Source organism: Anticarsia gemmatalis, chromosome 22 (genome assembly GCF_050436995.1).
Source record: "Anticarsia gemmatalis isolate Benzon Research Colony breed Stoneville strain chromosome 22, ilAntGemm2 primary, whole genome shotgun sequence".
NCBI lineage: Eukaryota > Metazoa > Arthropoda > Insecta > Lepidoptera > Erebidae > Anticarsia > Anticarsia gemmatalis.
The window spans coordinates 4,105,872-4,124,370 of NC_134766.1; the positions used below are offsets into that span (position 1 = coordinate 4,105,872).

Genomic DNA, 18,499 nt, shown 5'->3' on the forward strand with positions numbered 1-18,499 from the left:
TCACCCATCTGCATAACAACCTCGGCAAGCCTAACTTAACCTCACAGATCGATCCGCGCGGCAGTTGTTACTAAACCACAAGCTCTTCATAATAAATATTGATATCATTTACCTATTTAACAATAACATATATTGCACAACTAATATCCAAAGTCCACGATACACTTTGTACCTAGATTCCAGATATAAATACTAGTTAGAACTAAACATTAGGTACAAAGACTAGCCTTTCTTCCAACAATGTTAGAGTCGTCTTCCAGTCGTACCGAATGTAGCTTAACAACAGTATTTTACATGGAGCGACTACCTATCTGACCTCCACAACCCAGTTACCTGGAATATAATACGATACCCTTCGGTAAGACTGTTTGTCAGACTTTTCCAAATTCAGACTACTGGTAACGACTGTCAAAAATCTTTGTAAATGACAGCTGGGTCTCACAATTTTACGTGCCTTCCAAAACACAAAGGAACTCAGAAGTATAATATGGTCACCCATCTACATAAGAACCTCGGCAAGCCTAACTTAACCTCACAGATCGATCCGCGCGGCAGTTGTTACTAAACCACAAGCTCTTCGTAATAAATATTGATATCATTTACCTAATTAACAATTACACATATTGCACAACTCAAAGGTATCTATCTATCCAAAGTCCACGATACACTTTGTACCTAGATTCCAGATAAACACTAGTTAGAACTAAACATTAGGTACAAAGTTTAGTTTATAATCTACCTATAATCTATCCAGTCTATTGACGAACATATAATACTACGACTATTATACTTAATATTGTTGAGTCATATTGATTACTCATTTGTTTTTAAACAGATAATATATTAATAAATACTTACATTTCTGGTTATTCATATTTTCGTAAATAATCGATTTTTAGATACGAAAACATTTGGTATACGAAATATCATGTACATAAATAGTCAATAGACAAGTTATTGAAAATAAGACTCATTATTAGCCATACAGATTTGTATGATTGCTACATTACTATAATGATGACAGGGATGATTGGCGCAAAAGAGACGAGTTTAATGCCTTACATTGGGTCTAGAAAAATTGCACATGATGATGAAGATCATTCTTTACGGAAGAGGACAATCATCACCATAATGTTAAATACTCAAGTTGGCAGACTTAAATAACAATTTGACCGTTAAGAATAAAACTTACAGTTTCCCCTCTGACTTACGGCAGTCTGCAGTAAATCATGTTTTGTAGAAAATCATCATGTAGTTTAACATAAACGGAACGTAACCAATAACAAATATTATTAAGCAAAGACAAGGATGAGGCGACCCAAAAAGTATTTATTTGTATTTTGCCATCGATTCACTTCCAAGTGCAGGCAAAGCAGCGCTAGTCTTAGCTTCTTCTTTTCTCACCTAGCTATTAATAACTTTTAAACTCTCGCGTTGTATGTTTAATGTAATAGAATATGGGAATTAACACGAACACGCATTTTACCTTAAAATGCCTAACGTTTGGGCGCAGGTTGCACTCGCCGTAAACCACGACCACGGTAAAATGCGTGTTCGCGTTAATTCCCGTATTCTATTCACCTAGCTATTTTCAAGTGTAAATATTCTACATTCCTCGTGGCAATTCCTCAAACTCGCTAATTAAAAATCAATAGCGGTTATAAAAGGTTTATTCAGCTCGTTATGGTGTAATACAACATTTATTGACGCTGACCATAAATTGATACACGCGCGGTAGTTGACCGGTGCCTCCCGGCTGTGATCCAAGGCCGAGGTTATGGTTTTTTCTGTTGATACAATTTTCTATAGCAAATAGACGCTACATTTGTAGCTAAAAATATTATGTAATAAATAAAATGTTTCACTTTTTTTAAATATATATGAGTATAAAGCTCTAAAACCTCGTTACAAACTTCTTCATAAGAAACTTACATTATTTGTGAGGTGAAAGGTAGTTTTCTTCCGGGAAACAATCACCGAGAAATTAACATGGATTTGAAAGAATTTCTATTAAACCTGATGTCTATTAAATTATCGCCATCATAATGAGCAGTCTTTCGACCCACAACATACAATGATCATTTTCAATTTTTATTAGAAACTTTCAATAGCAGCCGGTATTTAAGTTAATAGCTATAGGTTCTCCCTCTACTACATTAGACTTATATTGTTACCTACCAATGGTGAAACGTGGCTGTATTTTATACACATCTGCTAGCCTAAACTTTAGGGTATGTCTGAATGTACTGTAAACAATTTTGTTACTTTTTTGCTTTTTATTCAAATGTCACGCTAAAGTTATAACTATTCTTACACGAGCCAGTATTTCGAAAAATAAATTAAATTCTAAGAAAAAGGCGTGTCTATGATAAATCATGTTTAGTCTGTTAATGTCAAAGAGCAGTATTATTGTTGGTTTCATGTCAATAAGTGTTTAATTAATTAGATTTATCGGAATTATGTTAATACGTCAACTAATTAGTTAATACATACTTACTTACTTGTTACAATAACACAATTGCGTATGTTAGGTAATATTGACCATACCAAGATAACTTGGTTTGGAATGCAAGTTAGATTTTGTACCCCGTATTCGTAACATGATTAGAACATAGTACTACATTTAACCAAGGAGTAAGTAAATAGTAGGTATATAGTCTACTAACATAACTCTTGACAAGGGGAAATGAGAAAAACTTAATATCCTTGAAAATTTTCTATGGTCTGCGCTCTTGGAGGCATACAGTACCTATAGTATTTTGGAATTAACATTGAGAAAACCTTAATTAAATTTTCGAAGATTCAGAATTTGATTCCTTTACGGAATGTTTTCATATCAAAATAACAACTTTTGACCCTATCAACTTTTTATGCTTTGGACGGCACATTTCGTGAAATTTTGACATAAAAAGCCACTGAAGAAACACGTTAGTTAAATATAAATTTTTGCTAGTTCTTTCCTTTCGTACCACAGATTATAAAAATAGAAACACACATTCACTCATTCAAAATACCCACTATAACTAATCAATCATACTAGCAATCCTGCTAATCTCACACCGAAAATAGATTTTGTACAAACAAAGGTAAGCGAATAATTACAAAGGATTTTGTCATAATCATTGCGCTTAGCTGTCTGGCGGGTAATCACGAGCTAATTATAACTTTGGTTACTGTAATATTGCCATGTGCAAGGTTTTGAACTAATTTCTACATTAGTGGCTACACAGGCATATGTATGTAACAGGGGGCGGGTCTTCTTGTACAACCGTTAAATGAAAAACTGTTGCTAGTAATCGACTTCCTTGGTCTCTGCCTACTCCTATGGGAAAAAGATAACATATTGTGTATATGTATGTAACTAGTAACTATGTAATCTACTGAAATACTATTCTTGTATCAAAAGAGCATAAACTAGATCATAGATCAGACGACTGGTATTCGACGACGAAAAACTCGAGGCTTTTGATTAAATTACTCTCGCGCGATACATGGGTGAAACTCTTACCCAAACATCTCTAGCAGGATTTTGTGTTCGACAGTGTTGACGCTATTTGTTCCTTTGGACAGTTTCTCCTAACCGAATCGCTCGCTGTCCTTTTTCACCGTTAGAGGTGATGGTTAGTGGATGATTAAATAAACATGAAGACCGTTGAAGACTTCACAGTTCTTCAAACACACACATAATATCAGACTTGACTCGTGGTTTTATTCCGAAAGCTTACTTGTCTTATTGTAATGGCTAATCGTCATAACTTTTCCTACCATCGTCTTTGTAAACAATAAGAACCGTGACATCCAGAATCTATTACAGAAACTTTTGAATAAGTAATATAACGAAATTCTAGTTATTAATTAATATAAAATCATTCCAAAAACTTCCATAATTAATTCTTGACCTTGTGCTTAAAGTCAAAAAACTACTTTTGGTGATTTTAGAAGCTTATTCCATCTCATAGGTAGCAACAGAGAAGAGTGGCGTGACCATAATACGAATAATTTAACAAGTACAACTCGATCATCAAACCAGTTACGGCAGTAACATTTATTTTTTACACCGTGGGTGTGTCTGTTTAAAATACGTCGACGATTACGAATACCTACTGTTTTTATATCAAAACACGTTCTTGTTCAATGGATATTTCCACATGCCTACATTATTATAAAGTCTTGTACGTTTTACAAAGATCTATGACATTAAAGCCTGACAACTTTGTTCTGTCCTGATTCTCTTAGATTCGGAATCAACTTCTAATGGTCAACTTAGTAGAGAGTCTTTTATGTACGGTTTGCGGCTGGCGGAAGTATGAAGTCCCATTCAAGTTGTCGCAGGTTCAAACCCGAGGTAATACACACCAGTGACTTTTCGAAGTCATGTGTGTATTGTAAGTATCACATGCTCCAACGGTGAATGAAATCATCGTGAGGAAACCTTGCATGCCTAAAATTTGTTTAATTTATTGAGGGCATGCAAAGTTCCTAACCCGCACTTGGCCAGCGTGGTGGACTCAAGGCCTAAACCCTCCCTATTACGGGAAGAGACCCTTGCCCAGCAGTGGGTCATTAATGGGTTAAATATGGGTTTTATTGCTTTATTCAGAGGAAATTATTAAGATTGTGACTTCATAATATTTTGAAGAGGTTTAGTTGCCAAGTCGATTGTAGTATTTCCAGTTGGAGTCACGTTTTTAAAGGTGGTTTTGGGGTTATTTAAGACGAGAGTGTATGACATTTCTTCAACTGCTATTTTTACTTAATTTCTTAGCTTGTTATACGGAGGAGAGAATGAATAAAATTTTTGTTATGTAGACACAGCATCTCTTAGAAAATTTGATTTTTTTTGCACAATATGCAAGCCAAATGGATTAATAATTAATAACACTAATATATCCCGACAGCGGCTCGTTGCTCAGGGTCAGTCCTGATTAAATTCTATTACAGTTGTTACCTACTCTGAAAAGGATTACGTATTTTGACACTAGAATAAATATTCAAGAAAAACAAACAGAGAAATCTAATTTAGTCTTTTGTGCCAATAATTTAAAACGATGACAGGTCACACAAGCTTTCGCTTACAAGCATGAGTTTTAAAAATACCAACAACAAATCAGACGGCACTACAATCTTACTGATTAGTTATCAAACACACAAAGAATGATGTAACCTGTGGAACAAGCCTACAGCATGCCTACTGTAACGAGGCAGTTAGACTTATAACCCTATCAATCATACCAGTCATTAGCGAAATAAAAACACACCCTCTGTTACGTAAGATGATTTGTCTATGGAACTTTTGTCTCGAATGACGACGTTAGCAAAGACCTTTTAATCTTTATGGTGGTATATTTAAAAAAATATAACTTTTAGTTATTTTTTTTAATTTGGTCCCTTTATAAATATAAGGTTAACTTTTAATATACCAGTCGCTTAGCATATAAGTATACTCGTAAAATCACGCCTTTCTTCATAGGGCTAGGTAGAGACTAATGAACATTATGTTTAATTAACTATCGCGATGTTGCATTATGTGGCGCATAACCTTTTGAGTAGATTGCAAATAATGTTGTAGTCATGCGATGTTAAAGTTTAAAACATGAATATTTTGACTATTTTTTATACACGAATAAATTGTACTTTTGAGAATTAAATAAATAGAGCCAAAAAATAAGATTCAATTTAAATAAAGCTTTTTAGCAACACATCCTACACAAACATACAGTACCTTAATAACAATCATTAATTAATTTCCGCAGTAATTAATTTAATAAGAAAGGGTCAAGTGCCTACGCCTAAAGCCAAAATGTCATGTCCTTATTTCAGAACGCAATAACCCACCTACATTTGTAGTCTTGAAAACTCTTTGAAGTGATCACTGGCCAGGAATAAAAGGATTTTGTTTATGCATAGAACAGGAAAATAAATTTAAAAATAAATACTTTTCAATGGACCGATAAATTACGATAATGATTTTTTATTATAGGTATTAATTCTACCTAGTTTTCTGTAGACTTATTATTATCCCTGGTGAGTAATTAGTTATTGCCTCAATGTGTTACTGAACACTGGTTTAGAGTGACCCATCTCGACATCGCAGAATAAGTCAACCTTTTGGCCGTAGCCCACCAAAATGACAGACATAACGCCGTTTAAGGTCTATCACCGCGTAAGTCATTTTTAGCAACTTTTCAGGAGAGACCAATTTTAATTTCGTCTTTCGATTCTCTAGCCAATGACATCAAAAATCGAAATGTCAAACCTACCAAAAAATGACTTACGTGGTGATAGAACTTATTAAACGACGATGAGCTAGTTTAATTAGGTCTTATTGTACCAAACCAATGGGTAGAGCGATTTTGCATTCCTTCAACAACTGTTTCAAACATTCTTTATTAAATGCATTTTTATGTAAATTTAAGTAAATTTCTTTGTTTCACAACACAGGAAGACATGCTTTCTATATATAAAGAACAATTATGTAAAACACGGATATCTAAAACTATCCTAAAGGTAACACTCTCCTTCGTCACAAGGCTGAGGCTAAAGAAAATACCATCCAGCCTAATACATACGGGCTTATATACTAATTACTTATTTATTATGTGCATATGTTTGAAGACCCGGATTTGAAATAGACAAAAAAATATTAGATAAATATAACTCTTGAACTTTAAAATGAGTATGGAAAGGTCATCCATTTGTCTCAAATGAGGTACCTACATAAAAAAAAACATTGTGATGTTACTATTTTTGGTAATAAGGTAACATACTTAAATAACAGGTTGGATGAATTGTTGATTGGAATAATTAAAAAAACCTTGCACAGATTTTCGAATACAAAATTACATTTTATAGAAAATGTTACAAATGGTGTACAATGTACCTAGGTACGTAGATCTATTTTCCTTAAATATTTTCTAAATTGCGTATTGTAAGTCTAACAAACCGCTTAGTAATGTACGTAATCATATGTCTATTAATAATATTTGTATCAAAACAAATCAATTACAATCTTTAACAATAATAAAACAGCCGATCTCTTACGTCAATTCTCGACACGCCCTCATTGACAAGGCACAAATGCGCGCGAAATTCATTGACAATATTAATTTGACAAATATGGACGTCATTGTACAAAGTTTTGTGCGTTTCAATTACTTCAGTATGATTGATAGGCTTAGCAATAATAGTACACTTACGCAACAACTTATTTGTTATTAAACAAACCCTACCGCGTCAGGCTGTTTGTACAAACGTATAAAATATTAAAAGTATTTTTATGCTGTTAATTTACACCGTAGAAATCTATACTAATATACCTACTTATACTAATATTATAAAGCTCAAAAGTTTGTTTGTTTGATTGTTTGTTTGTTTGTTTGAACGCGCTAATCTCAGGAACTACTGGTCCGATTTGAAAAATTCTTTCAGTGTTAGATAGTCCATCTATCGAGGAAGGTTATATGCTATATATCATCACGCTACTACCAATAGGAGCAGAGTATCATTAAAAAATGTTACAAAGACAAGGAAATTTTTTTACACTTATGTAACGCAAGCGAAGTTGCGCGGGTCAGCTAGTAAACAAATAAATTCTTAAACAGGTTTTAGTGAACATTTCAAACTGGCGTCTAAATTCGCATAGCATAATGTCTCCCAGAAATTCTAGTTCCTTATTTATAAAGTAAAGAAAACACATTAGTTTTCTATAAAAGATGTCATCTACTTTTTATAATAGCCAAAATTTCTGCACTTGCACACATGTCATTTTCATAGAAATATTTTTTCCTTTATTTTCTTTACTTTTATGCAATTTATGCACAAATTGAAAAGTTCTCGTTACGTAATAGAGGTTTTACTTAATCAATCATTTCACGGCTTTCATTGTGATAGCCGTTATCAATGCATGATGAAACAATTGTTTATATTCGCATGTTAAGCTGTGATTTATCATTGCTCTAACTGACGGATGACGAGTAACCTCCTTGAGGATTATTTATTTTTTTTTCCAATCATCATTACAATAAATTCTAATCAGATATTTTAAACTATGCTCACGGATGTTTAGAGATAGCTAAACTTTTTTTTGCAGGTGACCTAATCTTAAGAACCTTTTACTATGTAAAAAAAATATTATCCTGTAATATTTTTATCTCAGGGTGTGATAAAATAAAGTTTGTATTCCTGATTGTAGTTTCGTTCAGTAATTGCAAAGCCAAAGTATCCCAAACTTTGACATTTAACACAAACACCATGTTTTAATGAACGTTTCGTCCTAAAACAACGTTAAATTGAAACAGTAGCTAGGTATGCAATCGGTATGTTCGAGCCGTACCCTTCGGTGATACGGCGCGCGTGACGAAACCTAACTCGCCTTGAGCTTTGGAACGAGCTGACGAAATGAACGCCTTTGATTACTGTTTTATCGGAAACTTGATGCACAAACTGTATTGGAAGGTATAGCTATAAAACCCATTAAATATTTATTATTTGAGTGTGGCATCATGGCATGTAAAAATATGACAGCAAAATTGGCGGGAATCCGCTATTTTTTTTTAAATAAATAATGAATTTTACCATAGACAACTAGAATTAAAAAGTAATATCTATCTTAAACATAAAAAAAAATTGAGTGCTAATTAAAATTCTGGCGCAATTAAATGTTTATATTTAGAACAAAATACTCTGACATTAACAAACGGAAAACCACTTTAATAATTTGATAAGTTTATCTTAAAGTCTTAAAATAACAGTTTGAACCATAGGAAAGTTCCCTCGCATAATCGTTTTAGGCCATTGAAGTTCAAGTTCAAACTAACTTTTTCTGATGCAATAACGCGTCGCTCTTACCACCGCATGGCAATAAAAACTATAGTCTACAGTCTACACACACTTGGGCGAAAGTAATTTATTTTACTGTTACTAAGTGTATTGAAAGGCAATTTTTTATAGGTATTCTGATTGTAGGTCAATATTAATAATGGTCACCATGTGCTCAAAATCTTTGAAGAATATCTATGTATGTCTTTAAAGAGAACGTGCATCATCTAACAAAGAACGCAAAACCTAGATCTGTTATTGTATTCGACATACTATTATATTTCGTAAAACATTACAAAACAAAGCGATAAAAACTATGGAAAACAAGTTGGAATACCGGTCGACGCGACGTATGCACGCGTCACGACACACCCGCGCTCTCGACCAATCACAGCCCGCCGTGCGCACACTCCTTCCATATAAAATGGCGCGCGCGCGGTACTCGATTCACTACGTTATTAGAGCTTCAATACGTATAGTATTAAATGGGTTACAAATTAAATACAATAGGATATTATAGGTGGTTGATATTCCTGTTCAGTTTCAGTAATTTCGATAAAATTTAGTTCGATTTAATTTTTCATTGATTTTTATTGAAAGTATTATTTTAGTCTAATTTATTAAATTCAAAATGTTGCACTTAAACTCTATCCCCGAAGTTTACGTGAAGAAGACCTCTCAGTAAGTATAATTATATTTTTATTTCATTTTCAAATCATCATCATCGTTCCTCACCACCACTTCAACGCTGATTCCCTCCTATCATTGTTCTAGTTCAAGACTTTACATTCACTATAACTTGTTAGAATTTATTAAATATCGTCCAGGTAAAATGTTGGCTAATGTAGCATATTTGTTGCCCAGACTTACTCAAATCTTGAACACTAGATAGAGTCACCCAATTTCAAAGTCCTTTGTCTAAATTGAACATATCTTCGAAACCATTTCAATTACGAGTACCTACCTAAGCATTTATTTCTTCAAACCCAGAACTATTCAGTTTTACTCTACATTACTTTTCAAGCCATAACAAAGACTTACTTTATTCTATAAACCATGATCTCTTTCATACAAATACCTACGTCCTTACAATAAAATTACTTAATTCGTTCCATGTAGAGTTCTAAACCTAAAATATAATCGCAATACATTTTCATAATTTTACTCTACATTGCTCTATTATATTGTATCTTATAGTTCTTAAAAACTACAACATCAGAATTATTTTTTTCAAAATTGCACCATCCATTTTTACTAAATACTTCTTGGAACACGCATGCTTAAAAAAACGTTGCTATCCTATCAAAAGTACAATGACACTAAAAAGAGCGCGAAGTACAAACCATAAAAGAGCTCGGCTCAATTAACACCATTTTGCAACCGGTACAAAGTTCTAAATGTTAAACTATTGTTATAACCGATAACGCTATTATATGGAATTATTTGACGCACTGTTATAAATGATTAGAACATACAAACGAATTTCATCATACATACATACATAATATATTCACGCCTTTTTCCCATAGTGGTAGGCAGAGACCAAAGAACGCCATTTGGTACGATCCTTACAAACTTCCTTTGCCTCACTCACATCCATACATCTTGTCATACAGGACCGCCGGTTTCGAGTTCTAATTATTTTCATTCATACATTTGGTTCAAATATCGTGTAATCTGGGGAAATCCATTTGTTTTTTCAAAATTTTACCTCCTTCATCGGCTATTCTATAAATATACAGGAAAATGAGTACCTAGGCCAGATGTGCAGTTTCATAAAAACCCGCCGATTTGTGCTTAGGTAGTTACTTGGTTTTCCCCCATTAAAGAAAGGTAGAACAACCCACTTGTCATTGTACCACACTAAAACAATAATTAGTTGGCGACGTACACATATTAACAACTAACAAAATTATTGGAATCAATTGGACCACACAAAAAAAAGGTACTTTTTCAATAACTAGGAATTACCTCCTGAAAAATCAGTTTTATGTGATTACAGGCTAGTATTGTTTAAATATGGCGGCCAATTTAACCTTTCTAAAGTTCAGGAAAAATTAAATACTTATTTGAAATGTGTATCTAAATGTAGTTCTGGTTTTGTCCACAGATATGCGCAGGTGGCGCTGGCGTGCGGGCGCGCCGCTCACCAGACCGCGTTGCGAGGGGCCACTGCTCCCAGTCCTCAACTCGCGGCTTTGACACCCAAGGTAAGAACATACTCTTAAAGATTATTGTCTTTTCGAGGATAAATATCTTCACATAAATTTATCAAAAATATCGACCCAGTGTTCCACTGTTAGTCAAAGCTAGACCCTACATTTCTAACCCCCTGTTTCTGAGGTACATTTAACGGTGGTTTATCTATTCAATAGCGTTCAAAACTCATATAAAAACGCTATTGAATAGATGAACTACCGCTAAATGTACTCAGAAACCGGGGGTAAGCTCTTTGATCGCTTACTTTCTCAGGTAATTCTTCTAGAAATCCATCTAGTTCGTCCCACCATTCCTGTTTATATCTCCAAATAATAAAATGTTCAAATCTTCTTGAAACTTTTTTTGCTAGAGTCCCAGGTTCTTCAGTAAAAATTTAAAAAAGTTTTTAATTAAAGACTGCTCTTGAAAACAATTTCCTTTAACAGTAATCAACCATATAATTAGTTTCGATTTCCTACAGTCCATCTTTCCTATTATAAAAAAACCATGATCTCTAAGCTAATTACTGATCAGGAAACATGTTATATCACAATGATTGCATAAAACCTCTTTTTCCTAATTCATTAGAAGAACAATACGCTTAACGAGAGCAATACAAAATCACAAAGCATAAAGTATCTTCTCTGTTCTACAAACAGATTCAGTCATGTAAAGCCTTTCTGAGCTTAGTTATATTTTACCCATACTTACAAAGCCAGTTTCCACCTCCTCTGGATAAGTATCGGTTAGCTTAACCAGGCGAATTTTGACAGTATTTTTAATACCCCTACTGTCTATACCGTATACGCTATCATACACTTATCCGTGAACCGTAGAACTGGTCCTTATCGTCCCATTGGCAGCCACACCGTAAATCCTGAAACTAGTCTTTACTATCCCATTCATATAGTATCCAACCCCCAAGCCCTCAAAATACATCTATTTTTACTCTCCGCCATTCCCAAGCCTTCAGTTATAACAAAGACAAAATTTTTTTCCATTAATGAAAATTCTGGTCAATATATTAAATATCTTTCTTTATCTAGGTTCGTGCATTCGTGGAGCGCAGTGCAGCTCTCTGCCAGCCGGACCATGTGCACGTGTGTGACGGCTCCGACGCTGAAGCAGCAGCCTTGTTGCACATCATGCAGCAACAGGGAGCGCTCAAGAGACTGCCCAAGTATGACAACTGGTGAGTACCGTGTGCAAACAGTCTTAACTACTCTTACCTTTTTAAACTAGAGTGTTTTTTTCATCGTACGATATTCAAACAGGCATTTTCTTCCCTTTTTAAACTGTAGTGATTTTTTTTTGTAGGGTTATTATAGATTATAATTTTCTTTGTCTATGGTCTATCCCGGAAACTAGACTATGGAAGAGATTTTTTTGTTAAGCCTAGCCATCTAGCTTGATGCCATAAGACTAAAAATACCATAAAGAATACGGATTTATATCATTCAGATTTTTGAATTTAATGTAAAATCTTTAAACTTACTTAAACTGCGTAAATATATGTGTTTTATATACTATGTTATTCATATGCAAATTGACCAAACATTGTCAATTCCATGTCATATGGCGTCAACCACAAAAATTTACTTCATAATCTACATACATACAAACAAAGCATTAAATGTTTCAAAAGTATTCTAAACCGTACTGTACAAAAGACTTCTATGATAACTTAAAACTCGACCATAGCTAACAAAACAAAAAACTAAGAACAATCATTTACCAATACTAATTAAGAACAATTTATTTGAAAAATATCTACTACCTAAATAAAGTCATACCTGACAATTTACAAAAAAAAAAAACATTTTTTTTCTATCAAGCAAAGGAAACATAAACCTAATTCCTTTTTCTTCTCTAGCTGGTTGGCCCGCACGGACCCGGCCGACGTGGCCCGCGTGGAGTCCAAGACGTTCATCTGTTCAGCCAAGGAGCGCGACGTGGTGCCCATCGCTCGCGCCGGACAGAAGTCCGCTCTTGGCAACTACATCGCTCCCAGTGATTACGACAAGGCTATCACCGAGAGGTTCCCTGGATGCATGAGAGGTAAGCAGAGATAAAATAAAATAATAGACTTTTTAAAAAGAGCAGGAATTGAATCCTATGCTTTGTATTTCGTCAAAAAATCCATTTTTAAAACAGGCATAATAATTATTAGGTATAGGATTTAAAAACGCACCCGGTCTAGCATTGTGAAGAGTCGTAAATTGTAGAAAATCTAAAAATGAAGATGATGAATATAGTTTGACTCGACACACTTGGTCTTAGATAGGCTGCTGTAGAAAATATAGGTCGCTCAAATTACTTCAGTTTACTTACAATGTTCAAGTATTTCAAAATAACAAAGGAAGTCATATTTCAACAGGGACATGTTTACTTCCGTGTGTTTAATTTCCCACGCAATTTTCTATCGTGAACATACCTCAGTTTTCTATGGACAGTTCCATTGGATTTTAATACTTCTCATTAATACATTATTATATGATAAACAAAAAAAAACATCATAGAACCTTCGCGAAAACCAGTAACTAATTATATACAAAGAGACTATTTTCGCGCTTAAAACAACCAGCCATACTTGTTAGGTAACGCCAATGGAATCGTACAGAACTCTTTTCTCATAGTCGCGCGTGTTCTAAATTCTTTGAAACCGATCAAATTGAAAACAATCGCTCGAAGAATACAAATGTCTCATTGTGCGATACCTTAGATCGAACGTCATCAAACAATGAGCTATGTTGTGCTAACAATGTGCACTTGAAAAACACATGATTAGACTGAATTAGTAGACATTTCTCTAAAAAAAAACAAACCTCAATAAATGCAAATTTGAAACATTTTATTTTCATTTCAGTGATTGATTCTGGCCACAAAAAGGTCCATTAATAAACCACCCACCATTTAACATTAAAAAGTTAAAGCATAGAGTCTACACTGTTTAAAAAATGCATGCTGTCAAAATTCCCGCGTAGACTTATTTGTCATTTCTTCTCACGATCAATGTAGTCTCTCACTGTAGAGCCATTGACGATTAACTCGTGTTCTTAATAATGATGTAATAAAACAAAACGATAATTTTATACGTATAGGTAGGTATACAAACACCCAAGAATCCAAGATAGTAACTCTTTACGTAGCAACCTAGCAACCGATTACGAATACCATTTGACCCTAAAATTAAAGGTCAATAACATATCACTAAGGTTAAATTGATTTTTAAACTACAAATAATTTCAAATAGGTTTTACTAGACATATTTTTTCTATAATGTTGCTAAATTATGGCGATACTTTTGTCAACAGGACGCACTATGTACGTGATCCCATTTTCAATGGGTCCCGTCGGCTCCCCGCTGTCAAAGATCGGTGTGGAGGTCACCGACTCTCCTTACGTCGTGTACTCCATGCGTGTCATGACCAGAATTGGTAAGTTAACTGCAGATTTAAAGGAATTTATGATTGGTAGATATTCTCATACATTAAAAGTTATTAAAAGTCCTTAACCCTTTGACCATGTACCCACGACGCTATATTTTTGTCGACATATGCCGACGAAAGCGTCGTGAGCTCTTTCTGGTTTGTCAAGTATAGCCGACCGTGGCGGTCAAAGGGTTAATCTGGCTTATAAACGGTAATTCAAAGATTAATTGCGTTAATCTAAAAGCAAAATAACATAGTCATAAGTCACACCCCCTCTTGCATCATAGATAAAATTGTTTATTTTACTCAGCTTGTCCGATAATGTACTGTACTGATAATCCCACAGCCTACGTGATACGAACATTAAAACAAAAACAAAGATAAACGCCTTACAAAAATATCATAGCAATGAGACGGAAATAACTTTTTCAAACAGTGATTATAATAAATCAAGAATTTCATCAGGCGTTTGGCGTTACTTAGAATTCAAAACAATCGAGTTACGAGATTTGTTTTCAAAATAAATGTTGCAAGGTCATTATGTTGAATGTTTTTGTATTGCTTATTACTTTGGAAACATGCGTTTGCGTCAAATGTAAATAACTGCACGTGTCTTTTGTTTTACTTTGAGAAATGTGAACAACTGTTTTCATAATGACGTCATGCTTAAGTACTTTCATTTTTATACTTCTTACTTATGAATGGAAGTTCATGTAAGAAGTGTTGATAGTTTTAAGTTCGTACAACGTGTGGATAAATGCAACAGGTCTATATGTAAATACCTAGGTTGTTGGTTCAAATTAGCCACCAAAATGACTTCATATTAGCCTGCTCCTATCACAAAAGAAGTATATAAATGCATTTAAAGCTTTTTATTATATGCTTTATATACAACGTACCCAGTAAATAGCTACGGGCTCGCATCCTATTTCATGAGACAAATATTGCAAATAGCAAAACATGCATTTGTATGAAATACGCCCACGTATTTCGTCCACCTCTGCCTAAACCTTTCCGTATAATTAAACAGCCGTGATATGTACGTATGAAAATATTGTTATTTACATACAAATAACAATATTTTCAACTAGCTGACCGTGCGGCTCCGCTCGCGTATTCGTGATTCCCGGTACTTCCTTAACACATAATTTATTTTGCCGGTGCAGGTGCTAAAGTGTTAGAAGTTCTTCGTCAAGACGAGCAGTTCGTCCGTTGCTTGCACGCGGTCGGTAACGCCGGCACCCCGGGCTGGCCTTGCGACCCCGCACGCACTATCATCTTGCACAGGCCTGCTGATAACGAGATTGTTAGCTTTGGTAAGTAACAAATACTTATTATACAGTTACAAATACTTTAATTGCCTCAAATGAAAAAATATTATAGGTATGTACGTCGACTTGAGATCTTCCTTTTTGGTTTTCGTCGATAAAAAATATCCTTTATTTTAGTAACTTTTGATAAGTATTTAAAATGGTCATAGCAGTCTTATAAGTTAATAATATATAATTAATACTCACTACTTTAAAACTTTTTGTGAATCAGAAAACGCCTTTTGCAAAACTTTACTAAAACTCCTTATTCTAATGCTAACGCCATCTATTGAATTATAAAGTAAACACTAAAAATTAAGATACAAAAAAGCAGTGATAATTATTTCTGTTACTTGCTTGCAAACTAAACTAGCAACTTGCTCATAATATTAAATAATTAATTATATATTTTGCTTCGTAATAACAGGCAGTGGATATGGCGGCAACAGTCTGTTGGGCAAGAAATGCTTCGCTCTTCGTCTGGGCTCTGTGATCGCCCGTCGTGAAGGATGGCTCGCTGAACATATGCTGGTAAATATCTTATACTACTTTATAAACTATCACAACTAGAATCATTGAATATAGAATGGAAACAGAACATATCAGTTATAGAATTAATTATTAAGCATAATAGATATCAATATGGATTAACAAGTGGTGTATGACTTATCTGTCTACCCACAGAAGACATACTTTACTTTGTTTGTACATACGTAGACACTTATACATAGACTTTATGACACACCCAACCATTTTATAACACACATAAGTAGTATCAAAGCAATCAAAGTAATTTCAAAAATGATCTTTTTTTTGCAATAAAAATCCTTCAAAACCACTAGCTAAAGTAACCCTTTTACTCCAGATCGTCGGCATCACAGACCCTAAAGGTCGTAAGCGCTACATCGCGGCCGCGTTCCCCTCGGCCTGCGGTAAGACGAACCTCGCGATGATGACGCCCACCCTCCCTGGGTACAAGGTGGAGTGTGTGGGAGATGACATCGCCTGGATGAAGTTTGATAAGAATGGCGTGCTGAGGGCTATTAACCCGGAGAATGGATTCTTTGGAGTCGCTCCAGGTGAGATACAGTGGAAATTAACTTTAAATTTCGATAAAAAAATATTTTTTTATTGACAAGTACCTTTATCCAATGAATAACGATAATGATATCTGCAGATTTTCATACTTAAAAGAGTAAATAGAAAATAACTAACGGTAGAAAACAAAGAATAATGAATACTTACATTATTCTTTGGTTTCTACTGTTATCTACAATTATATATTATTTATATTGACAGCTAAATTAAAGTAAAGATACATGAAACCAATTTATTTATATTAGAACATGCTTATACAACAATCATTAAACATCTGCAACAATCACCAAAGGATACTATGACTAAAAAGCAATAAGACTCATAACAAAACTAATATTTTTTAATTTCACAGGAACATCAGCTGACACGAACCCAATCGCCATGTCAACAGTATTCAAGAACACCGTATTCACCAACGTGGCTGAGACGGAAGACGGTGGAGTATGGTGGGAGGGCATGGGAGCCGCTCCTGAGAAACTGACTGACTGGAAGGGACAACCTTGGGACCCTAGCAAGAAGACCCCGGCCGCTCATCCTAACTCTCGGTAAGCTGAATGTTTAGTATCCACTGCCTTTAAGTCTTTTAAAAACAGAAAATTTGTTTTTTTTTGTTATTCCGTTTTACGGCTCTGTGATCTGAAAATTTGGTTTATGGTTGAGTGTTGCCACAATAAAAAATAGTTCCCAAGTTTTGGGGAAATGTAGCCGACGCATAATTCTTTGTCTATTTTTCTCTAACTGAGGGCGAATGGTTCGCGGAAACGAAATTACATCAAATATTGCAAGTGTAATCCTTTTCATATTCTATTTTAGAACCGAGTAGGCAATTCAACCGACATTTTATAACGAAAAGAATTGTAATAAGAAACTAACGAAAAGGCGTTTTCTTTTGTAACAAAATGATAATTTAATTTTTCTTTTAACAGTTTCTGCACCCCAGCTGAACAATGTCCAATAATCGACGGTGACTGGGAGAGCTCTGAGGGTGTGCCTATCTCTGCTATTCTGCTCGGTGGAAGGCGCCCGGCTGGCGTGCCTCTAGTCGTTGAGTCGAGGGACTGGCAACATGGTGTGTTCATGGGAGCTTCCATGCGCTCTGAAGCTACTGCTGCCGCTGAACATGCCGTAAGTAGACATAACTTCAAAATTTTGCTGTTTTCAAGTTCAATTTAAGATCCATGCTAAAGTTAACTTTGTTATTTTAATTGAAAGCAAAACTTTACGTATCATATTTGGAAATATCTGAAATTTTGTGAATCAAAAATGCACCAGTGTTTATAAAATCCTCAATTTAAGATTCATGCTAAAGTTAACTTTTTAATTAATTGAAAGCAAAACTTTACCTATCATTTTTGAAAATAACTGAAATTTTGTGAAACTAAAATGCAGAGGTGTTAATTATGTTGTTCAGTTTGTATAACCTATTTTTTTCTTTACCTCAGGGTAAGGTAGTGATGCACGATCCGTTCGCGATGCGTCCATTCTTCGGCTACAACTTCGGCGAGTACCTGAAGCACTGGCTGTCCATGAACAAGCCTGGACGCAACATGCCCAAGATCTTCCATGTCAACTGGTTCCGCAAGAGTGATGAGGTAAGAACTGATTTTGCCATAATTTTATGTAAAATATGGAAATCTTATACTA

The 18,499-nt window shown here is 34.6% G+C and overlaps 1 protein-coding gene across 2 annotated transcripts in view; it reads left to right on the top strand.

Moving 5' to 3' along the window:
* The window catches only part of LOC142982921 (phosphoenolpyruvate carboxykinase [GTP]-like), a 41,248-nt gene that overhangs the window by 21,880 nt on the left and 869 nt on the right, over positions 1 to 18,499 (top strand). Inside the window, exons 1-11 of one of the 2 annotated variants that reach the window (XM_076129655.1) lie at positions 9,253 to 9,498; positions 10,928 to 11,027; positions 12,063 to 12,208; positions 12,890 to 13,074; positions 14,331 to 14,453; positions 15,614 to 15,763; positions 16,185 to 16,288; positions 16,623 to 16,836; positions 17,208 to 17,400; positions 17,782 to 17,980; positions 18,298 to 18,447. In XM_076129655.1, coding sequence (XP_075985770.1) covers positions 9,449 to 9,498; positions 10,928 to 11,027; positions 12,063 to 12,208; positions 12,890 to 13,074; positions 14,331 to 14,453; positions 15,614 to 15,763; positions 16,185 to 16,288; positions 16,623 to 16,836; positions 17,208 to 17,400; positions 17,782 to 17,980; positions 18,298 to 18,447 — 1,614 coding nt within the window. In that variant the 5' untranslated portion in view covers positions 9,253 to 9,448. Of the gene's footprint in view, positions 1 to 9,252; positions 9,499 to 10,927; positions 11,028 to 12,062; positions 12,209 to 12,889; positions 13,075 to 14,330; positions 14,454 to 15,613; positions 15,764 to 16,184; positions 16,289 to 16,622; positions 16,837 to 17,207; positions 17,401 to 17,781; positions 17,981 to 18,297; positions 18,448 to 18,499 lie in introns of those variants that run through there. The other variant, XM_076129656.1, reaches the window with a different exon arrangement.